Below are 25,344 nucleotides of genomic sequence, written 5' to 3'. Positions count from 1 at the left end.
ATTATGCAAATGATCCTTATAGTTTACACAACGCGTCAATTTAGTTCTTGTTATTTTAATTTGTTCGATTTTGCCTTTTAATTTAACGAATTGTGTCATATTAGTCCAATAAATGACCACTGTTAGGTTTGGTGAATGAAAACTCAAATGATATGTCAATTTGGCCATGTAGTTTACACTATGTGTCAATTTGGTCCTTATCAAAATCGAGCAAATTAAAACAATAAGAACCAAATTGACACATCATGTAAACTACGAAGACTAAATTGACATATCGTTTGAGCATGTGACAACTTTCTATCCACCAAACCTAACGGCCGTTATTTATTGGACCAATATGACACAATCCGTTAAATTAAGGGACAAAATCAAGTAAATTAAAACAACATGAACCAAATTGAAACTACATGGACCATTTACATAATTTATCCAAAAATTTACATTTTGCTACCTTGAACAATTAATTTATGACCTTTCAAACAATGGCGAAGTCAAGATTTTGAAGGGGGCACTATTGCGTTGAAATCTTAACAAAAATCACAATCCAACTTAACACAAGTTTTGTGGTAAGAATAAAAATTACTAGAATGTAAAAGTTATATTTTCGTATAAGATCGAGTTAATCAATCATAATCAATTTTTTTTTTTTAATTTGATTTTATATAGAACAATCACATAGTTCAAAAAATAATCACACGCCTCATTAAATATAAAAAAACAAAATTATATCAAGTTACACACATAAAAAAGAGATGTAGACAGGAATAGAAGAGAGAGAGAGAGAGATTGCTATATATCACTTGTTTTTCTTTGCAACTTTAAATCATTAAATTCCATGGTAATATATTATTAGTTGCCATGGATTATGTAATAATTATCTCTAAACAAATAAACTAATTATAAGTATTCATATTAGAAGTAATATAAAATAGACACAAAAATCGGTGACTCATAACATTTTTCTACTATAAAATTTATATTAAAAAAATTAGCATAATTAAACATTTAAAATGAAAAATTAAACAATTTTTTTGGAAAAAAAAGTGTAAAGGATATAAATTTTAAGAATATAATTGAAAGGATTAAATTATTTTTTTTATTAGGGGTAAAAGTATAATTTCTAAAATTTGAGGGGGGCTCCAAATGATTTTGCAACTACGATCATTACAAGTTTTACAAAATTTTAGATGTGAGCGCGATTTCGTCAAATTGTTTGGCCAAACTGGAGTTATAGTATCCAAATTGGGATCCTCACAACCATAATGTAATTCTTACAACATTTGTAATTAATCTTAACAATCCAATTGGTAATTTTTTATTTGTTTATTCTTGTGGGATGTGAAAATTGAAGCTTCTGTAAAAATGACAATTTGGTGCATGAGCCTACATCTAAAGTAAGTTATGAGAAAGACAATATGTACACAATCTTATTTTCATTTCTACAAAGGTTGTCTTCATGACTGAAAGTTACGCTTCGAGAATGCTAATAGAAAACCGTGCCAAGCCATCTTTTCAATTGAAATATTTATACCCAAAAAAAAATTGAAGTAAAAAGAACAATTCTTAGATTGATACTTATTGATCGGAAGATTACATAAGTAAAGACCTACACAAACGTGAAAAAGGTGCACTTATGGAGCTCCAAATTACACCCCGTTAATTTCTTTTTATACTCATAGAGTACAAGTGTTATAATCCATAAAAAAAAGAAAAAAAAAAAAAAAGGGTGTAATCAGAAATTTAATTGGTGTAAATAGAAGCTCTCAGTGCACTTATTTGTTTTCAAACACAAAAACCAAAAGCCAATCTCAAGAAATCAACAAAGGAATCATAAAATAGCTAAGTTATATAGCTTTTCAACATCTTCATGGCTTGGGAAACCCCGCCTTAATCTTCTTGACAGTATCAATGTCAGTCTTGAATGCCTTTGCAAGTATTTCATCATCAATGTCAGTACCAAACACAGACACTGGCACTGAAACTGTCCCAGCACTTGCACTTCCAAAAGCAGATATCGCCAAGGCTGACTTATTGTGGTTTCGATTATACTGAAAGTGAACAAGCCCTTTTGGGAACACAAACATATCCCCAATTTGGAGCGTTTGGTTATAAAGAACATTTTTAGTGTCGACAAAGCCCACCTCAAGAGTCCCATCAACGAGGAAAAGAAGCTCAGCAGCACGAGGGTGAGTGTGAGGAGGGTTAACGGAACCTGCAGGGTAAAAGAGCACCGCGTAGGACACGCTTTGACCATTTAGAGCAGGGAACTCTGCCATGCTAGCTTTTATCACCGTGAAGTTTGTGGGGTATTTGTCAAAAACGCCCCTCATTCCAGTGTAGGTGAAGAATTTTCCATCAATATCACTTACATTTTGAGGGACAATGAAGTCTGAAAGAATATCAGGGTCACCTGCAGATATTGTCTTAAAGGCGGTCAAGACAAAAGCCAGAAGAAGAAATGGAATGAGTCTAGTGAAGTTTTGGGCCATAGTTGATAAGGTGAAAGATTAATTGTTTTGTAAGTAATGTTTGGTTGGTGTAAGCATGCATTTATAGGTGTTTCTTGGTGGGGTAGTGTTGAAATTCACTATGTTTGCATTGTGTTTTCTTCTATCTTGGCTGAGTTGATGAGGCCATGTACAAAATATAGGAGCTGTAAACAGCTAGCTGTCAATTATGGTAGAGTTTATGATTGATCAAGCACATAAAATATGGTTGAGAAAATTTAAAATTAGATCAAGCATATATAACATGTTTGAGAATGAATATTTTAAAACCTTCTTTGGACTTCACAAAGAGGATTTCATTATTTGCACTTTGTCAAATATCCACATTCTTTTTTTCTTTTCTTTTTTTGGTTATTTTTATTCTTCTACCAATTGTGAGAATCAAACCGTTATAAAATGTAGCAAAAACTTTGGCAAATTACATTTTCATCCCTTAAAGTATTACTCAATATCACTTTACTCTCTCAACTAAAAAAATGTTACATTTCGCCACCTTGAGCTATCAATTTGTATCAATGTGAACTTTCTGTTACAGATCCGTTACATAAATAGATGAAAATTTGAAAATTAACTTGCCAGAACATCTCAAATATTAGGCAATATTACCTAAAATGACCTTATTATTCTCATTCCCTTTCTTTTCTTTCTCTCATTCCCTCCTTTTACCTACTGACGTCTATACAATGGCTGCTATTGTTGTTGTCATCGATAGAAGAAAAGAAGGCCATCTTAGGCTTTGCATAATATATGAGATATCATGTACAAGGTTCATGTTAATTTTCTATCTATTTATATAATAGATCATTGTCAAAAGGTTCATATTAATACAAATCGAGATTCAAGATGGTAAAGTGTAATATTTTTTAATTAAGAAAATAAAATAATATTGAATAATAGCTTTTTTTTTAAAAAGTAAAGTGTAATTAAAACATAAAAACTTCATACTTCATAGGACATCATAACTTATGAATTCATTAATTAATAAACAATTTTGACTTGGTAAAGGTGTTGTCTGGCTGCCAGGGACGGACCTATGTGGAGACTGTCAAGGGTCGTGGCCGCTCCGCTTTTGGCTTGACTACTTATGTATTCTTTTTTTCTTTTTTTACTGCTATTTCCTATGCGATGTGTATTGGCCCCCAACTCTTCTTTATTCTATTTTTTTAGGTCAAGTTTAGGAAGATTAAATAAGTGTACTTTTTGACTTTTTATAAAATATGGGTTGGGTTTGGATTGGATTTGAAGTGATTTGTTAGAGAGGTGATGTGATTTAAATAAGATGATGTGATTTAAATAGGATAGTGACTTTTTGAATTTTTGAATTTTTTAAGAGTTGTCAAACTTGGCCTTACTTTAAAGTAATTCATGTGCACTTCTCTTTCTTTTGTCTTTGTAATTTTATTTATTCTTATATTTTTATTTTTCTCTCTTCTTTTAATTTTAAGTTTTGTTTTTTCTTTTTTCTTTTGGACTTGTCTTTTGATTGCAAATTACATGTTAATTTTTTTTTTTGGTCACAAATTCAACCATATAATGCCCAATTCATTGTTATATAATTGTGAATAAATTGTGAATCTCTAACATTACTCATATTTTTATTTAAGTTTTGGCCCTCCGGAAGACAAAAGTCTGATTCCATCCCTGCTGGCTACAAATAATGTTGGATAAAAACAGAATTAATTATTGGATAAAAACATGATGAAATTGTGACCTATACACTTATTATAATAGTAGGGAAAAAGTCAATTTTATATAAGCTGGTAAAAGGGTGTCTAAAACAACCAATTCTCTTTAACAAATTAGAACAAGAAAATTTATATTCGAATATCTTCAACAATATTGTCATCTTTAAGAATGTTGTCTTTGTCACTAGTAAAATGGATTTGTTGTTAAGACAGTTCCTAAATACAATTCCTAGGGATGCCACTCAAAATGCCTGCACAAATGATACCATTACTGATTTTTTTTTTTTTCTTTTCTTTTTTTCTTTTATGATTTATAGTTGAGTAGAACTTAAAAGTGTAGAGTTTTTTTGAAAATTAAAAAAAAAAAATCAATAAAAAAGTCACTCAAAAAGCCAATCATAAATACAACTTTAATAGTGTCATATATACCCAAAATTGCCCGTGGAACCTTTCAATATGAGACCAGTCGTTACACCCCTTTTTATATGTTGTTTAAAACAAATGGCGTACTAGTGTTTCCCATCCAAAATTTGTTTGTTACAGGACTACCTCTCTTTAGTTACTCTAAAAAATGTTCAAAATTTCAAATAGGGTATGACTTCTGTCCAATCCGGGATCAGACTGGACCGTGCTGTTGGGCCCGTGAGGGCCCACCACGGGTCCCGTTTTGATAATCTAAACCGTTCAATGTGTAGAACTCGTCGAGTACTATATGCTTATAAAAAATCAAGTTGATCGGATATCGATAGCTATGTGATCAAAACAGTTTTTTGTCAGCCGTTAATTTGTTCACCGTCCAATTTTTTTAATACGAAACTGATTTGATCATATAGCTATCGATATCCGATCAACGTGATTTTTTACAGGCATATAGTACTCGACGAGTTCTACACATTCAACGGTTTAAATTATCAAAACGGGACATGTGGTGGGCCCCCCACGGGCCCAACAGCACGGTCCAGTCCGATCCCGGACTGGACAGAAGCCATACCCTTTGAAATATATGGATCAGATTCCTGAAATATATGGATCAGATTCATTTTGGATGTGGCTCATAAACACCAAGTTTAAATGTAGACCATAGATTCAAATTCTGGACATTTTTTCTGCGTACATAGCATTTTCATAGTTTCTAAGGTGGTTGATGATGCTCTATTGCAGCAATCAAGGGAAGACCTTGTAATTCACATTCCTACTTTGGTCTAGAACTAAAATAATGTCTTCAATGGCTACTCACCATTGTTCCTACCTCTGCTGCCTATCCAACTTGAAGACTCTTATTTATGGTGGAGTGCTTCGAGTAGGATTCGATCCCATCCCAGCAATCAAACTCCCCAACTCACCTGCCTCTGAAGCTTGAATGCCTTCTAGAAGAGGCTATTAAGGAATCGAAAAGTTTGAAGTGGGATGTGAAATGTGATTGGTGATGAATGGTGGTTATGAAAACGATTCAAGATCATCTCACATCTAGCCCGGCTGCTGAGGCAGAAGAGAACAAGAGATGAACTTTGTTTCATTGAAAAATCAAAGCGACTAACAATCGTTTTAGGTGGTGTCTTAAAACTGCGACAAAGCTAGTATAATTCTACTATGAGTACTAAATTTTCTACACCTGTAAATGATCAGACTGAATGAGAACTAACACAGAACAAATCAATTCACACCAGACTCATAGAACTTTGACAGATTTCTAGAAAACCCTATGGATTGTGAAATAGATAGATTCCAGTGTTTTCGATTATTGTTTGTTAGAGGGACCTCTCTGGGGCTGTTCTGTTGATGCAATTACACATTTAGTAATCTACTTTGCAAAAGAACATGCAAAATTGATAGGTGTGTGCACTGCATATAGTTATTGTTCAACTATGAAGTCTACGGTGATGTCTAGATCGTGAGAAATTATTCAATGCTCCTAGAGCAAGTCTAGGTAGTGTTCCAAATGAGGAGTTATTGGTCTAAATCATGGGATCAATCACTTTTGTGTTAGAGTTTTAGGAGGCAAAGTGTAAATTGTCTAAATTGTAAATGGAATAGAGCATTACTCCAGGAGCATTGAATAATTTCTCCCAGATCGCTGCTTGTTGTTCATTGTTTCATGAATCGGTCCCAAAAAGCTAATTATAGGTTCTCTCCATCAGAATAATAGGACCGTTATGCTCATTACTATGCGCCAAAACCAGTAGAAGTAAAACTTTGGTAGATGGGTAAAACAGATTCAACTGAACAGGGGTGTGAATGAGACAGGGTAACAGCATCAATGGGGTACTCAAGAGAAATCAATTTGGTGATTTGCTTTCCTTTCCAAACACACAAATTTTCATTATTCACAACTACCTGGTTTAACCTTGCCAACTCGAAACTGTTTTTGATGTCACGTGGCTTGAAATTTTCTCATGAAAATCTTAGAAATTCTCACTAAGAAAATTGGTAAGCCGTCACAATCAAACACCTTAAACAAATCTAAAACCCTGGCTTTATCCACAACAACCTAGAAAGCAAGAGTGCACCTTACCTTTTCCCTAAAATAGCAGTACAAATTTATAGAAATCAAGAAGACACAATCACTGACACTTGTAAATGAGATAATATAAGAAATCAGAACACAATTATATATCATTAGTAAGCTCTAAAAGAAATGCATTTTTGGATTAATGTTGTGTTAAGGCCTGGTTTGAAATGTTCTAAATAAGTGTACTTTTTGACTTTTTATGAAATATGAGTTGGGTTTGATTTGGGTTGGTTTGAAGTGATATGATAGAGAAGTGATGTGACTTAAATTAGATGATGTGACTTAAATAAAATAGTGACTTTTTAACTTTTTAACTTTTTTAATACATGACAAACAAGGCCTAAACCTAAATCTCCATATGCTTGACACAAACAGTGTCCCCCACCAACACAATTTCTATACATCATTAACTTACTCGAAAATCAAAACTTTTCTTCTAATATTTACTTGCTAATCTCCTAATAAAGAACAGTACTTTACAGTTTGGCTAGTCAATTCAAGGAATCGTTCAATATACAATTGTGTGCGGACATTTACATGGGATAGTTGAAGTTTTGATACCCCATTGAGCCTCCTTGATCGGGGAAATGAGACGACAAAGGAATTGGATGGATATCTGGAGCGGTGGTGATATCGTGGATGCTTGACCTTTTCCTATCCTTCTTCACCAAGTTCTGGCGAAGAAAGAATTTTTGAGCGTGGCTAGCCACTTGCGTAGGTGTTCGAGTCACCACCATGTTTCTTGAAATGCTCCTCCAGTCTCCTTTGCCGTAAGTCTGGAGACCAACTAGAAATAGCCTGCGACAAGCACGAAAACAAGTCAATTTTCCAAAACTAGAAAATCAACCTATAGATCACTGCTGCTTGAGCAGTAGTATATGATGCGCATAGAGATTTTTTAATGTAATCATATTCGTAGTAAAATATGTGATGTGTATCAAGAACATAAACAATGTTTTAGCATTAAAGTTTTGCTGCATTTGGTTAATTAGAATCCCAAATGTGTATAGAAAGTGTTCTGTTTCCAATTGCGTAAAACATCAAATCCTTGATCTGAAGATGTGAAACCTATGAAGCACGGTATAGGTACGGGTACGAGTACTGGTACAATACGGGTACGTAAAATTCAAAAAAAGTAAGATACAGGTACGGTTTGATACGCTTGTAAAAAAATATTTATTTTTAATTTAGAGTAATGTAAAAATTAATTAAATGATTTAATTTGTTAAGATCCAACCTATAATTAAATTATAGGTTTGGTATATATTAGGTACATTGGGTTACGAGAAAAATTAAAAAGAAAAAATTTAGATACGTATTTCATGTGTAGAAGTACCATACAAGGTACCATTTGCCAGTAAGTACCGATACGAGTACAGCATTTTCGAAGTAGCCATCCATCATGGTGTGAAACTCTGTTTCCCCTGTTTGGGAACTGAGAAAATGCACGCGATCAAAATAAATTAATGACATGTTTGGTATTGGTTGTAGGTATGCAGTTTCTGAACCCTGGTTCTAAAACCAGAAGGCACATAAATTTCTCGGGAAAATTCTGAATTATGTCACATACTTTTTGCCAAGAAAATTATCTGCTCTGTTTTTGTTTTCTTTGTTACAGAGAGAGAGAGAGAGAGGAAAAAAAAAAAAAAACCTTCTAAAATTGAAAACAACACAAATTCTAAGAGAGCCCATCTGAATGCAATCAATATATGTAAACAAAAAAACATACTTACATAATACAATATACATATAAAAGAAAAAAGAAAAAAAAAAAAACAGAATCTTTAAATTTCGTTTTCTTCTACAATTCCCTCGTTTTCTCAGCAACCAAACCAACCTTACTTTTTCTTAAACCCAAAGCCAATCAGCATATTCGTCATCATCCAATTTTGGGTAGTTCTTAATAAAACACAAAATAAAAAAAAAACAAAAAAAAAAAAACCAATTCAATCAGGAAACTCGTATACATAACTAGAAGCTCTGTTTGGGCCCCAAGAAAACACTCTGTTTGGTAGCCAAGAAAATATTCTAAATAACCCAGAAAATGTACCTGTGTTCTTCTTCTGTCCATGGAGTTCCTTTCTTCCTCTCGACCTCGCCGTGCTTCGTCTTCGCCGCCGACCCAAACGAGATCTGACTCGCCTTCGACTCGGTCTCCCACCCGAGCGACGACTCGTCAGAGTAACTCGGCAACTCGACTCGGCCCGACTCAATCTCGTTCACGTCGTGAACCAGCGCTTCGTAGTGGGCCCTCACCTCCTCCGGCGACTTCCCAGGAATTTGATCGGCGATTTTCTCCCACCGATCAGCCACCTCCTCGGGGAACAAAACTAGTGCGTCTTCGAAGACCTTGTCCTCGTGCCTCGTCCACGTCGACGGAATCGCCGAGGAATTGCAATTCATCGACCACTGATAATCATTAGGATCGCCAAACATCGTTGAATAGAATGAATCTTTGTTTATTTAATTATTTATTTTTGGGTTCTCTCTAGATTTTCTCCCTCTAAAAAGTTGGGTTTAGTTTAGTGAGGAGGTTTTGGGTATGAGAGAGAGCGAGTGATGAGCTGGATATATAAGGAGGTGGAGTAATTATTAGGTGCTCTTGAAATATAATTATGAAATATTTTGATAATATTGGTAAAAAATTAATTTTTTAATTTTTTTAGTTAAAAAAGTCGATTTTTTTTTTGTTAAAAAACTCGACTTTTTTATCCAAAAGAATCTAATTTTTTGTCAAAAAAATTAAAAAGTTAAAAATTAATTTTTTATCAACTTCTCAAAACACATATTTTTAAGTGTTGTAATTGATAAAAAAATATATAATTTATAATTTTGTGCTAATGATTAAGGAATATAAAAAAATACAATATAAATAGATGATGCTTCAAAAACACTAAGGTGCTGTTTGGTAACACTTACGTTTTCAGTTTTCTGTTTATATTTACAAAAATTTTAAAAACTTAAATAAAAACTTGTTTGGTAAAATTTTTGATTTATAAATCAGTGGTCTCAGTTTATAAATTTGGTCAAAAAAAGAAAACACAGAAAATGTGTTTTCATTTTGAGTTTTCAGTTTTTTTTTTTTTTACCACCCAACACTAATCACCACCCGTCACCATTTTCCACTACCATCTTCCGCCACCACCACCCACCACCCACTCCCACCATCACCACCACCTATCACCACCACTCACCACTCACCTGCCACCACCCGCCACCACCCACCACCTACCTATCACCCACTCGCCACCACCATCCACCCTTCGTCGCCACCACCACCACCACCACCACCCGCCACCTACTTGCCGTCACCACTCACCATCTACCTGCCACCACCAACCACCCACCACCACCATCACCCGCTACCCACCCAACACGTACCTGCTACCACCACCACCCACTCGCTACCACCTACCACCCACCACCACCACCACCCACTACCTACCTGCCACCATCTGCCATCTGCCACCCACCTGCCACCACGCGCTGCCACCACTACCACCGCCACTCACTCGCTACCACCCACCACCCGCTACCGTCATCCACCCACCCGCCACCGTCACCCATCACCCACCCACCATCACCCGCCACCACCACCCACCACCCGCCACCACCACCACTCACTCGCTACCACTGACCACCCGCCACCGTCACCCACCCACGCACCACCACTACGCGTCACCTACCCGCTACCATCCACCACCACCCGTCACCACCACCGCCACCCACTCGCTACCAACCACCACCCGCCACCGTCACCCACCCACCTACCACCACCCACTCACTCGCCACCAACTACCCACCACCCACCGTCACCACTTTTCACCACCGTCTTCCGCTGCCACTTGCCACCATTGTCATTTCTCACTTTTTTTTATATATTTTTAAATTTTTTTAAACATTTTGTCAATTACCAAACGCGTTTGTAGTTTATGTTTTTTTAAAAATAAACAAAAATCAGTTTATAAAATTTTTGTAAATATAAACTGAAAACGTAAACGTTACCAAACACACCGTAAAGTTTCGTTTAGTTTTAGATTTTTGACTAAAAAAATATTAAAAAAATTAATTATATAAATTAATAAGATAAAATATTATATTCAAATTATAATCATTATAATTTTTTTCTTCTAACAGTTAAAAAAAATCAAAAATATCAAACTAAACAAGGCTAAAAAAAATTCCAACATAAAAAATTCAATTAAAAAAAGTCAATGCGGAAGGCAGGAGGTGGGGTGATGAGTTGTTTGTTTTTTTCTGGTTTGAAAAAGCATTTTTATTTTGTTTTTGTTTGTTTTTGTTATTTTGATTTTTTTTACTTTATTTAGTATAAGTCAATTGGAGCACGTTTTTGCTTTTATTGGAAATACGGCACTCCGCGAAGGGCCAGGCTCTTTTTTTTAGTATTTTTCAAATAAACTGTTTCCTTTTTTTATTATTTTGATTTACCCAACATAGGAACACTTTTGTTCACTACTTTCTTAAAAGGTTCTGGCTTTCGTCCAGTCCATCATCGAATTAGATTGTACTGTTAGATCCGTAAAGATTCACTATGGATCTCGTTTTGAAAATTTGAACCGTTCAATGTGTAGAACTCGTCGAGTACTATATGTTTATGAAAAATCACGTTGATCGGATATCGATAGCTATGTGATCAACATAGTTTTTTATCAACCGTTAATTTATTCACCGTCCATTTTTTTATACAAAACTGATTTGATCACATAGCTATCGATATCCGATCAATGTGATTTTTCACAGGCATAGAGTACTCGACGAGTTCTACACATTGAACGGTTCAAATTTTCAAAACGGGACCCGTGTTGGGCCCCATAGGCCCAACAGCACAGTCCAGTCCGATGACGGACTGGACCAAAGCCAGACCCTTCTTAAAAAGTCAATTTAATTTACTATTTTTCAAATCTTCAAATAAAGTGTTTATGTTTTTTAATTTACCAAACATAGGAACACTTCTGTTTACTACTGTTTTAAAAAGTTAGTTTTAAAATGAAAAATAATGACTTGTTTCTCAGCAAATTTGGAGGGTAATTTATAGAAGGTTAATTACATTTAAATTCTTTCGACTATTATTCATTCATCATTTATGAATTTGCACATATTGTTCCTCTCAACTATAAAAATTCTGCAAATACATTCTATTTAGAGGCAGACTAAGGAGGATGAAAGTAATATATTTTTATAATTAAGAGTATCAAAATATGTGAATTCATAGATGAGAGAAATAAAATAATATTCGTTAATGATTAATATAGTCTCGGTGTAATTAACCCTTTATGAAATTCAAACTTTTTCCCTGTTGTAAGACAAAATAAAACCCTTAATTTAGTGAAGTATAATCTAATGAAAAATTAAGGCATGTGGTGAGACATTTTGCTAATTTCTACCTAATTTTAAGCCCCGGTTTGGTTTTCATCTCAGATTAAAAAAATTACAAAAAGACAAAAAAAATAAATCAAAAGTCACAAAAGGACAAAAAAAATTTGCTATTCCAAATCCAAAAGGCCAAACAAGAAAATCAAACATATAAAAAAATCTCAAGCTAAAAAAGTCAAAAAAATCAAAAAGTCAACTAAAAAAGTCATTACCAAACAACCCCTAAGTGTTAAATTCAATTACTAAAATATTATTTCAATGTATTTCTATTAGATAAAACCTCGCAGCATTTTCATTTTCAAATTGGTTGCCTGTTTTTTAGTTTGTATTTTTTATAACTTTTTTTCAAAAAATTATTTTCATTTGAATTTTTTTTTCAAATAACGGATACTGTGTATTCGAATCACTTGTCTAAAAAAAATAAACGGTTAAAAAATTAATAGTTCATAAGAAAGTGATCCGAATGCATAATATTTGTTATCCGATTGATATGATTTTTTACAGAAATAATAAACCCAACAACTCTTGAAACATGAACAGTTTGAATTATAAAAAAATGAGCCCAAAATCGACTCAATGGGCCGGATTGGACCCTCCAGTCCAGATGGTGGACTGGAGGCAAGCCACTGCCTTTTTTTTTTCAATCAAGAAACCATCAATCAATTGTTTTTCATTTTTTTTTCCCCCTTTTTTGGTTTAAACCTTCTATTTGGTTTGATTTTTAAATATGTTTTCTAAATTTTTTTGAAAAAAAAAATTATTTATTTATTTAAAAAATAAGAAATAAAAATTTTCATTATTTTTGTATAATTTTACATTTTTTTACATGAAATATTATTCTATTTTTTTAATCAAATTCAATGTGTTTGGTTTGAGTTTTCTGAATTAAGTTTTTTGAAAATTTAGTTTTTTGGTTTTCTTATTCTTTTGTTTTTAGTGAATATTTTTTTAATTTTAAACATTTTTTTTACTTTTTAAGATGCACCTTAATTAGATGTATCTAAAAAGTAAAAAATTTAAGAAAAAATATTTTTAAAAATTAATAAATACAAAAAAATACAAAAAATATACTGAATTCTTCAATTTTTTTGTATTTTTGGTATTTAGTAAATTTTTTTTTTACAATTTTTTTACTTTTTAGGTATATTTATGTTAGGTGTGTCTAAAAAGTAAAAAATTGCTTGAAATATTAAAAAAAATCAGTAAAAATAAAAAAAATACGAAAAATAAGAAAATAGAATTTTCTAAAAAGTATTTTTTGAAAAATGAAAACAAGCAAATTGATTATTTTTATTTTTTCAAAAAAATCAAAAATTAATTTTTTTTTTTTTTTTGAACTGGAAAAAAGGATGTTCTGAGGTGTCATCACTACATCCGTAGGCCCAGGCCCCGGGGTAGCCGATTGCCAGCCTGATTTAACCCAATTCATAGGAAGGGACTCACCACTGAAGCACCGGTGGAGCTCATCAACCGCCCCAGTTACGGACAAATTTCAATCAGAGTACAACATGAGATCGCCGAAACGAGCCTCTGAAAAATTTAAGATTTTTCACATCCCACAAGAGTTGAACCTAGCCTCCACGGCCACCACCCTCGGTGGTAATCAAAAATTATTTGAAACAGAGATTTTTGTTTATAAAGGTCTGGTGGTGACATATATGAGGCTGTCAGCTTAAAGTCTAAATTCTTTTCGTAGAGTGATTTTTGAGTAATTCTTAATATAGATAAGATTAGGAATGAACTTAAAATTTTCATAGAGATGGCCAAAAATATATATACTAATAAATATTTTAAATAAAAAATATGAATTGCAATATCAATTTTCTCCGATATATATATATATATATATATATATAAAAAGTAAAAATAAGGTGAAAATATATATAAATAAGCATTTTTTTTTATTCACATTAAAAAATATAACACTTATAAAACAATCTATTTAATAGTGAAGTATCTTGAGTTGTGCTTAACGCTCTTTCATGTCATTAAAAGTATCTATAATAGAATCAATTTTAAAATCTTGTATAACGCCTTCCTTAATGAACATGATCAAATAACTACCTAATTCCTTGTTTTATTATCTGGAAATAGGACTTGTTATCAATCGCAGTTATAAATATTATTAATTTTAGCATATTTTGTCTAATTGTTTTAATTTTTTTCTTTTGATCCAATAGTTATAGATATGATGGAGCAACTACTTAAATTTAAAAAAAAAAACAAATCTAGAGAAAATAACCACTTAAATTTTATTAAAAAAACTATTTAAGGGCGCAAACTTCTATAATTTATACATAATTACAATTAATATTATTATATTAACAGAAGTGTTTGAAGTTGATGGTGTTTGGGAAGTGTTTTTTTTTAAAAAAAAAAAAAAAACCCTACAAGACAAAATTGGTTAAAAAATCAAAAAAAAAAAATCTAGATAAAATATCATATCAAATTCATAATCATTTCACTTTTTCTCTTACAAATGTCACATCCAACTACAAAAAAAACCAAACTATCTTTCCAAATATAAAAATTTGTGTGAGTGAATTTCTGACTACACTGCCAACTTAGTATTCAGCTGGAGAGTACTGGCAGAATAAATGGCGCCTGATTGACCTGTAACAGAAGGAAGAGATTCCGGCAGTGATTCGTCCACCCGGGGGCACTCTGACGATCAAGTCAGTTATCTCTCAAAAATAAATTAAGTACTTAACTCACTGTTCAGAATATAAATTACATACCTTACACCCATGGGGGTGCCTCTCTTTTATAGTTAACTCAATCTTAGTCCCAATAGAAGCCTAGCTTCAATGGACTTCTGCTCAGTGCTTATCCTGAACTCTTCAATAGATAAAGATAAACTCCCTAAGAGCTTTATCCTTATCCAGACTGAAGTCCTTCCTCAATCTAGGACTCTTGTTCCTTATCCGCTTATTCCGGATTCCGATATCTTCAGAGATAATCTCGACTTAGCCGAGATCATCTCGGCATTAAGACCACGACACGTGGCACGTCGACGTCACCTTGGCCACATGTTGGTGCTCAAAAAATATATCCCAACATCTGCCCCTAGGTTCTATTACCTCGGCATCCTGAAGTGATGGAACCTATATCGTCATGTCATATAGCACGTTGGCCGTCTCGCTATATCATCCTTTTACCGAGGTCATAATACATCGGCTTCACAAAACTAGGTCTTCCTATCTTATCTCATCAAGGTTTCAGAATTTTTAACCAAGCTTGTTCGAGTTTATCTAGCCGAGATTTTCCTGGCGTTTGTCTCCTACTGGACCGTACTTGATACATGCCCGTAAGTCATCTCGCGCCTACGTGTGCCGTCTGATCAATACGTCGTTCTAGGCTCATTGATGGTGTTTTGCCGCCATTCTCCACATTTTGATCAAAATCAATTTCTCTCTCTTTGTCTCTTCACTTTTGCATTCTCATTCTCAAACTCTCAACTCTCTCTCTAACTTTACTTCCTAAGTCTGCCATAGTTGCTCCCACGAAGCTTTCTGCAACTACTTTCGTACTCTCCTCCGGCGAGGATTTTTGCTGCACCTTTCTGGTTGCTGCCACCGTCTGATCTCGACGACTCTAAATTTTCCATTGTAAGTCACTGTTCCCTCGTTTTGACTATTACTCCTCTTTAAACTGTTTTATCTGTATACTGTAATCGCCATGTTGTTCTCATTTGTCTTATTGAGTCCAACCATGTATTGTGAGCATATTTTTCTCATGATTTTGCTTTTTACCCAAACTGTTCTTTAACACACATAATATCCTCATACTTGTTCATTCTGCCACTGTTCTTGGCCTTGCACCCTGGCACACACTCTGTTACAGTATTCTTGATGATTCACCCTTATTCTTGACTCTGAATCATTGTTCTTGTTTCTGTTTGCTGTGTTTTTTTTCCATATTCTTGCCTCCAATCTTTGTTTTCATAGATCTAGGTTTGGGACTTGTTTATAGAACCTTTAAATTCTAAGAAGAACTGAAACGATCCCACAAATTCTTACCATAACTCACATTTTAGGTTTTTGCTGAGGTCCCTTACAACCCTTATAAAACCCCTTCTTTCTGAAATTTAACTCCTCCAATCTAAGCCGACGTTATGGGCATGCGGAAGCATAGGGTAGACACCCCGACCAAGTTAGAATACATTAGACGGGAGTTTGACATCCCGGCCGACATTCATCTGAGGTTGGCTAGGGAGGATGACTCCATCATGCCTACAACTGATTCTATATCCTTCCCTGTTGTAGCTTTTGTCGAGTGTGGACTTAGGCTCCTACTCAACATCCTTTTTCGAGAAGTCCTCCATTACTATAAGTTGAACCCAATGCAGCTCGCCATTAATTCCTACCGAGTCATCAACGGTATAATAGCCTTAGCCCGACAAGAGAATGCTAGGGTTACCTTAGTCGACATCCAATACTGTTATACTATGTGCGACTTTTCACTGAAAGAGAAATATTACATTTATTACCTCAAGCCGAGGTCAACAGAGTATAAAATCGTGGCCGATCTCCCAGACTCCAACAAGGGAGCTAGGGATGATTACTTCATTACCTCGGGGAATTGGGAGTTTGCTCCAGATGAGGACCTCCACCTCTACCCTCTTCCTTGAACAGTTTTTATAGAGGGTAATGGTAAGAGCCCAGTGTTTATACTTACTTGTTTTTTAAAGTCTTCAATACTTTGTTCTAATGTCCGTGCTATTCTTTTTGCACTTCTCCCTCAGCCACCAAAGGGCTTTCGCCAGTCTTTCTTCCCCAGCAAAGACTTGAAGAAGCTTTTGGATTTCCCAGTCTATAAGCGCAGAGCCGCCCTGCTGCTCAATTTCATTCCTACCTATAAGTCGGTTCTTCCCGACGTTCCAAAGAAGAAGAAGAAGAGTCAATCTCCACATTCTGCCACATCTCCTCAGGCTGCTTCCACATCTCGGTCAGATCAAGGATTGACCTCTGATCCAGTAGAGCAACCGTCAACCTCGGCTCCATATCTGATCCCTCTGTGTCAGCGCCATCGACTACGCCGAACTGCTTTTGCTGTTAAGATGGGCCGCCAAAAAACAGTTGCTAAGGATCTTTTGGCCAATATTTCTGACTTAGTTGATGCTCAACCAGCACTAACTCAGCCAAAGCCGAAACAAAAACGGATAAAGAAGGCTTAGCCAAAGGCAACGGTGACTCAGGTTGATATTGAGGACACCTTGCCAATTTCCAAATTGGCTTCGAGCAAGAAAGCCCCTTCTGCTGCCGAGAAGAGGCCCGCCGAGGCCCAACCATCCGAACCCACTCTGTCAAAGAGGCCGAGGTCCAAATCTGCAACAACCTCGGGTTCCATGAAATATGATACCCCCTGGGCTCCATCCATTACTTTGGAGGATAGGCCGGTCAAAGTTGGCGATAGTGCTGACGACGTTAATGTCGGTGTCGCTCTTAGTACCGCTCTGCTTCTTCCTGGCGACCTTGACCGAAATGCCGAGATGAGCGAGTATGAAAATTTTGCTCTAATGCTCCAGCATTTTGTCCAAGTAAGTCTTCACACTTGGTACTTTTCTTTCTTTTTGATACTTAGAAAATTTTCTAATAACTTCTGCTCTATCCATTTTTCTTCAGGCAATCCAGCACGTCCATTCCTTCTCAATGCAATCTTTTGAGACAAAGAAGGCGTTGGCCGATAAGACTAGGGAGGCTACTAGTCTGCAGCAGACCAACAAAAACTTGCAGTAAAAAATGAAGACTCTAGCAGATCAGACCGAGGCCCCTGTCAAAGCCAAAGACGACGCCAAAGAAAAAGCAGATGCTGCTGAGGCCATAAACAAGGTCCTTGAGGCCCAGAAGAAAGAGGCCGAGGATAAGACAGCCAAGGCCCAAAAGGAACTCCAAGACGCCTTGGCCACCAAAGACGCCGAGCTCAAGGCCGCCGATGAGAAGGGATACAATGAGGGGGTGGCCGATGCCACGGCGGATTACGAGAAACAGGTAAAGCAAGCATGCAACAAGGGTTTCACCCTTGGTTGGATGACTTTACTGAAAAAGCTTGAAATCCCCGATGACTCCCCCCTTAGGAACACCAACGTCCTTCCTCTGCCATTCCCCCCAACTCCAAGCCAATCCAACAACGATTCTAAGTCTGAGGAGGAAGTTTTGGTGAGGAAGTCAAAGGAAGCTGTTGGGGCCAAGTCCCTTGCTCAAAATGAGCAAGTCCTAGACTTGACTCAAGATGAGGAGGGTGAGGAGGTTCCCAAAGAAGCTACTCTTGAGAAGGCAACGTTGGACGCGCCTGTTGCCGATAAGAGCCTCGACCAAACCCTCCAGGAAATAGACGCCGAGCTAGCAGTTGAAAAGGTGGCCGACATGTCTTCTCAGCAGTCTCCCGAGCTTCAGACCCAACCTGCTAGTGGTGCTGAAGAATCTTGATTTGATGTTTCTTTTTCTTTGTTCTGTACTTTGTACTTTTTCTTTTTTTGGAACAATACAAGTACTTCATGTGGCCGATGTGCCTTCTTTTGAATATAAATATAACTCTCTCTTTCCAATGCTTGTATGCTCCTATACTTAGAATATTTCTACATATCTTTAATGTACACCTGAACTGTGTAATATTCTCAGGGTTAGATACCTCGGTTATACATACTGACGGTTTACATCGGCAAGTAAATAAGTGCTCACTTTAATACAACCTTGGTTTTTACTCGTAAATTTTTCATAAATTTCAACAAGTGTTTGTCATGATCTCGGTTTAACTTCAACTTATAAATTTTTCACAAATTTCAACAAGTGTTAGACATAACCTTAGTTTAACTTCAACTTGTAAATTTCTCACAAATTTCAACAAATGTTAAATATGATCTTGGTCTAACTTCAACATGTAAATTTTTCACAAATTTCAACAAATGTTAGATATAACCTTAGTTTAACTTCAAATTGTAAATTTCTCACAAATTTCAACAAGTGTTAAACATGATCTCGATCTAACTTCAACTTGTAAATTTTTCACAAATTTCAACAAGTGTTAGACATAACCTTAGTTTAACTTCAACTTGTAAATTTCTCACAAATTTCAACAATTGTTAAACATGATCTCGGCCTAACTTCAACTTGTAAATTTTTTACAAATTTCAACAAGTGTTAAACATGACCTCGGCCTAACTTCAACTTGTAAATTTTTCACAAATTTCAACAAGTGTTAGACATAACCTTAGTTTAATTTCAACTTGTAAATTTTTACAAATTTCAACAAGTGTTAAACTAATTTTAGCTTGTATATTCTATCTTGCCAAGAACCATTTTCTAATTTTCTGCCCCCTAATGTGAACTTAAGTTCCACTTGAGTTCTCATTATGCATGTATTCTAGAAACATTATCAACTATCTTATCAGTCACAAGTGTGAAAAATCAAGCTAGAATTTTATTTGTTACTTCGACTAATAACAAAGAACATCATAATCTAATGATAGAAAAATTTCAGATTGCAAGTATTCCAAGGCCTTGGCAACTCTTTACCCTCATTATCTTCAAGCCAATATGCCCCATTGCCAAGTACCGAGATGATTCTATAGGGTCCCTCTCAATTTGGGCCAAGCATGCCCTCTCTGGGATCCTTCTTGTTGCCAACAACCTTTCTCAAGATGAGGTCGCCGATTTGAAACTCCCTTGGGTTGACCTTCTTATTGTAAGCCCTGGCAAGCTGCTACTGGTAGGCCGCTAGCTGAATTGCAGCTTTCTCCTTTCTTTTTTCTATCAGATCCAGATCTCAGGCTAATAATACCTCATTGGTCCCATTCTCTACTCCTTGGGTTCTGATTCCTGGGATGCTAACTTCTAGAGGAATGACTGCTTCTGTGCCATAAGCCATGGCAAATGGGGATTCCCCAGTTGATCTTCTCGGTGTAGTCCGATATGCCCAGAATACACTTGGCAGTTCGTCTACACACTTTCCTTTTGCTGCCTACAGCCTCTTCTTTATCCCATCCAAGATAACTTTGTTGGATGCTTCTGCTTGTCCATTGCTTTGAGGAAAGCTTGGGGTTGAAAAATAATTCTTGATCTTGAATTTTGCACATAAGCTCTTGATTAGCTTACTGTCAAATTGTGTTCCATTGTCGGCAACTATTGCTCTTGGAATCCCAAATCTGGTGATGATGTTTTTCTATATGAAGTTCTTCACGTCCATATCTCAGATCTTGGCAAGGGGTTCAGATTCTATCCATTTGGTGAAGTAATCTGTTGCTACCAGCAGGTACTTCCTTTGCCCAGTTGCTTGGGGCAATTTTCCAACAAGATCCATGCCCCATTGGGCAAACGGCTAAGGACTGGATACTGGGTTCAGTTCTGCTGTTGGTTGGTGTATCAGTGGTGCAAACCTTTGGCACTTTTCACACTTCTTGACATAGGCTTCTGCATCTTTCTGCATGTAGGGCCACCAATACCCTTGGGTAATGGCCCTATGGGTGAGTGATCTGCCCCCTGCGTGGCTTCCGCATATTCCTTCATGTATTTCGTACAGAAAATCTTCAACTTGTAGAGGATGTACACACCTCAAAAGGGGTCCAATGAAGGATCTTTTGTAAAGATGACCCTCTGCTGTCAGACTGAATCTTGCCGACTTCGATCTGATCTTGTGTGCCTCTTTGTGATCACTTGGCAGTTTTTCTTCTTTCAGAAATGTTATTATTGCGTCCATCCAGCTTGGTCCCATGTTCACACACAATGCTTCACGCTCTGTGGTTAGTGGTTCGATGCTTGGGCCCGACAAGTAGTCGACCATTATTGTCCTTGCCTTTCCAGGTTGTATTGCACTAGCCAGGTTGGCCAGGGCATCACCGTGACTGTTGTCATCTCGGTTAACCTGCTGTAATAAGCAATTCTGAAACAAGGCCACCAACCTGCCTACTTCCTTTGCATATACCGACATACGTTCATCTCGGGTTGTGAACTCGCTTGTTGTCTGGTTGACTATAAGCTGAGAGTTACAGAAGACTATTACCTCATCTGCTTCTACTGTTACTGCCAGTTTCAGCCCTGCAATCAGTGCTTCATACTCTGCTTCATTGTTTGAGGCCTTGAACCCCAAACGAATGGACTGTTCTAATATCTGTCCATCTGAAGATACCAATACTACTTTTGCCCCCGCTCCTTGTCGGTTTAAACTCCCGTCGACAAACAGTCGAAAGGAGTCGCCGATGTAAATGCTGCAGGGTCTTAGTTTTTCCTCCATCCTTTGTTCCGTTGCCCTCGGCTGGACTCCTCCTTGCTTGTTTGGACATCGTTCACCTCGGCTCAACGGAGCCCGATGTACGATGGATTCTGGTGTGAACTCGGCCACGAAGTCGGCCAAAACTTGGCCTTTGATTGCTGTTCTAGGTCTGAATTCCAGGTCATACTGGCCCAAGGCCACTGCTCATCTGGCTATTCTGCCTGTCAGATCTTCTTGCTGCAACAAGGACTTCAAAGAGTGTTCAGTTAGCACCATAATTTTATGGGCTTGAAAGTAATGGTTCAGCTTCTTTGAAGCCATTACTAAAGCCAGCGCCAACTTCTCTAAGGTTAAGTACCTGGTTTCTGCGTCAGCCAGGGTTTTGCTCATGTAGTAAACAACCCTTTGTTCCCCTTTTTCTTCTCGGATTACCACTGCGCTTACCCCATGTTCCGAAACTACCAAGTACAGGAACAGTTCCTCTCCAGGTTCTGGATTTGAAAGAACTCGAGCTGTGGTCAAATACTTTTTTAAGTCGGCTAAAGCGGCTTCACACTCCTCGGTCCATAAGAAGTCTGTGGCTTTCTTCACTAAGTTGAAAAAAGGTTTGCACTTGTCTGAGCTTTTGCTTATGAACCTATTCAGGGCTGCAGCCCTTTCAGTCAGCATCTGCACCTGTTTTGTTTACTTCAAGCTCTTCAACTCTAGGATGGCCTTGATCTGATCTGGGCTGGCCTCAATGCCCTTTCTGGTAACCAGGTATCCCAAGAACTTACCAGATCAGACTTCAAATGCACACTTTGACGCATTAAGTCGGAGCCGATATGTTTTAAGGATGTTAAAGACTTCTTTTAGGTCGGCTAAATGACCTTCAGGTTCCTTGGTCTTCACGACCATATCATCGATATAAACTTCCACTGTTCGGCCAATCAGGTGCCTGAACATCTTGGTTACCAATCTTTGGTAAGTTGCTCCTGCGTTTTTCAACCCAAAAGGCATCACTCGGTAGCAATACAGCCCTTTTGGGGTGATAAACGCAGTCTTCTCTTCATCTGGAGGGTACATGGCTATCTGATGGTATCCCCTATAGGCATCCAGGAAGCTCATCCTTCCATGCCCTGAAGTGGCATCCACCAGTTGGTCGATCTTGGGTAAAGAAAAACTGTCTTTGGGACAGGCCTTGTTTAGGCTGGTAAAGTCCACGCAAACACTCCATTTACCGTTCTTTTTCTTTACCACCACTGTATTTGATAGCCATGTCGGGTAATCTACCTCTCGAATGGCTTTAGCTTCCAGAAGCCAGTCTACTTCCTCTTCCACTGCTTCAACGTGCATCAATGTAGATCTTCTTGCTCGTTGGATTACAGGTTTGGCTAACCTGTCTACGTTCAGTTTATGGCAAGTGACCTCGGGGTCAATGCCATGCATTTCGTAAGGCGTCCAGGCAAACACCTCAATGTTTTCTCTCAAGAAGGTCCCCAACTCTTTTTCCTCTTCTTCGGCTAAGCTCGAGCCGAGAAGGAAGAAGTGTTCGTCATCTCCCTACTAGACGAGGATTTTCTTCAATGCTTCTTCACTCTTCTCTGCTAGCTCCTTGCCGACGTCATCTAGGACCTTCACGTCATCGTCTTCGATCTCTGTCATTTCTGGCTCTCGTATGCTGCAAGTAGATTTCATTGCTGCCATGGAGCAGTTTTTTGTTTGTAGCTGATCTCTTCTGACCTCCTCTATCCCATGCTCTGTTGGGAACCGCAATAGTTGATGCAATGTTGAGGGAACATCCCTCATTGCATGCAACCATGGCCTTCCCAAGATAGCATTGTAAGGGGAGGGTGTGTCGATTATGGTGAACTCTGTCTTTATCTTCCTGGTGCCAGCCTGTACCTCCAAGCTTGTTGCTCCCAGTGGCCATGTCAGCGTTCCATTGAACCCGACCATTGAGCCATTGGATTGCTCCATATCGTCTAGGTGAAGGCCAAGCTCCTTGTAACATCTGACATACATGATGTCGCAAGAGCTGCCTTGGTCAATCAGGATGCGCTTCACTTGGCACTCCCCAACTTGGAGGGATACTACCAAGGTATCGTTATGTGGATGTTGTACCATCTCAAGGTCAGCTTCAGTAAAGAACACTACTGGTCCCTAGTACTCATCAGCCCGATGTCGTTTCTCCCCGACCTGGTGCACGTGCTGCAAGTGCTTTACCTTCTAGGTCTCCCCCCGTATTTCGTTTTCGTTGACCTTCGAGTGAATTGCATTAATTACCTGAGGTCCTCCAGCCTGCGGTTGTTGTGCTGGAGGGGTGGAGCTGCTAGTGCTTGAGGCAATCTTGCCTGCTCTTCCCTTGTCCTGGCCTCATCTATAAGGTCCCTCAAGTAGCCTTGCCTCACCAGGTCTTCTAGGTGTGTCTTCAGGGCTCTGCAACCCTGAGTCAGGTGCCCATCCTCATTATGGTAAGCACAATGCTTACCAAGGCTTCTTCCCATGAATTCTCCTGGCATCCTAGCTGGCGTTCTGAAATAGGGCTGGGATCGGATTTTATTCAAGACTTTGTGAATTGGGATTCGGAACACAGTTATGACTGCCTGTGCAGCCCTCAGTCCTATCTATTGCTTGTTGGATCCATTGTTACCTCGGCCTCGCTTTGGCGAGCCGTTTCCTTTCTCTTGCTTTGTCTCTTTAGTTCCCGATGTGTCTTCCTCGGCTCTAGCATACTTCTCAATTCTGGCCATGAGCTCTTCTATGCTTTTTGGCAATGTCTTTGCCAAAGACTTTCGTAGTGGACAATTATCTTTTAGGCCGTTCTTGAAAGATACGACCGTCACCTCTTGGTTGCACTCGGGTATTCGGTTGAACACCTCACGGTACCTTTTTGCGTAGGCCCTAAGGCCTTCATCCTTGCTGATTCTCAAAGCCATCAAAGCATCTACCCTTAATGGCTGTAGTTTTTTGGTCACGAACCTGGCCACAAACATCTCAGCCAGGCCTTCCCAGGTCTTCACACTTCCCTTTGGCAATTTGTGAAACCAATCTGATGCAATCTCCTCGAATGATGAGGGGAACATCTTGCAGAGTAACGGCTCGTTCCCAGTGTATAGTGCCATCGAGTTCAGGTATAATCCGACGTGAAAGTTGGGGTCTGACTTTCCGTCGTATATATGGAACCTCGGCATGCTGAATCTTTTTAGGGCCTCAAATTTGTCAAACTCTGCCGAAAATGGTGTTTTCGGCTTAACAGGAGAGGTTACCTCGGCATCTTGTTGCTTCTTCTTGAGGTAATCTCTCAAGTCTTCCTTTGTCCGCCCAGGAGCTCGGCTATCTCCTGATTTCAATCTTTTTGGTGCACTACTTTCAGCTTCATTGTGAGCCCTCTTCGACCTTTCTTCATGAGTTGTGTCGAAGTACAGTGCCTGCCTTTGAACATGCCGATGTTCTTTAGGGTCTGCCTCCTTGGTGCGATGTGTCCTTCGAAATTCTTCCCTCCTCAACTCTCCTCGCCCGACCTCCCTTGAAGGCCAATGAGAGTGTCTTTTGCTCCTGGTGTGCTGGGGGGCTATAGATATTGTTTTCTGCTCTCCCTTCTGGGCATTGGCCGCTGGAACCGACGTGTCCTGCAGCGGGAATGATGGCTGCATGACGTTGTTTTGCATCATAAAATTGACGACCGATTGCAAGTCAGCCAATTTGTTTGCCATCTCTTTTACCTCTTCGTCCCTTCGCAGGCATCTATCATTCCATACCTGGAGGTCGTTCTCATTGTAATACCTGCTTCGGTCCGACTTCTGTGGTACGTTACCCTCCTGGTCGACGTCTTCCTTACCGTGATTTTGGTTCTGAGTCTCTTCATTGCAACCATCTTCCTCCACGTTTGGGTCAACGTGTTTATCGTTCCCAGTAGGGATTTCGCCCCCAACCTTATCCTTCTGTCCGTCGCTGGCCATCTATTCTCCTTTCTTTCCCACAGACGGCGCCAAATTGTATGAGTGAATTTCTGACCACACTGTCAACTCAGTATTCAGCTGGAGAGTACTAGCAGAATAAA

At 37.9% G+C, this 25,344-nt stretch overlaps 2 protein-coding genes across 2 annotated transcripts; both read right to left on the bottom strand.

Moving 5' to 3' along the window:
• Window positions 1-1,542: 1,542 nt before the first annotated feature.
• LOC114288896 (germin-like protein 9-3) lies at window positions 1,543-2,711 on the bottom strand. The gene has a single exon (XM_028232518.2). It carries the CDS (start codon window positions 2,487-2,489, stop codon window positions 1,866-1,868), a length of 624 nt encoding a protein of 207 aa, XP_028088319.1. The 5' UTR covers window positions 2,490-2,711; the 3' UTR covers window positions 1,543-1,865.
• Window positions 2,712-6,983: 4,272 nt separating this feature from the next.
• LOC114288874 (transcription factor SRM1) lies at window positions 6,984-9,275 on the bottom strand. The gene is made up of 2 exons (XM_028232495.2): window positions 8,752-9,275; window positions 6,984-7,499 (listed from the first exon to the last, which is right to left on the bottom strand). Exons 1-2 carry the CDS (start codon window positions 9,135-9,137, stop codon window positions 7,235-7,237), a joined length of 651 nt encoding a protein of 216 aa, XP_028088296.1. The 5' UTR covers window positions 9,138-9,275; the 3' UTR covers window positions 6,984-7,234.
• Between the last annotated feature and the right edge of the window lie 16,069 nt (window positions 9,276-25,344).

Source organism: Camellia sinensis, chromosome 1 (genome assembly GCF_055761805.1).
Source record: "Camellia sinensis isolate YWXY chromosome 1, ASM5576180v1, whole genome shotgun sequence".
Lineage (NCBI taxonomy): Eukaryota > Viridiplantae > Streptophyta > Magnoliopsida > Ericales > Theaceae > Camellia > Camellia sinensis.
This window is presented reverse-complemented; position numbering and strand designations above follow the sequence as displayed.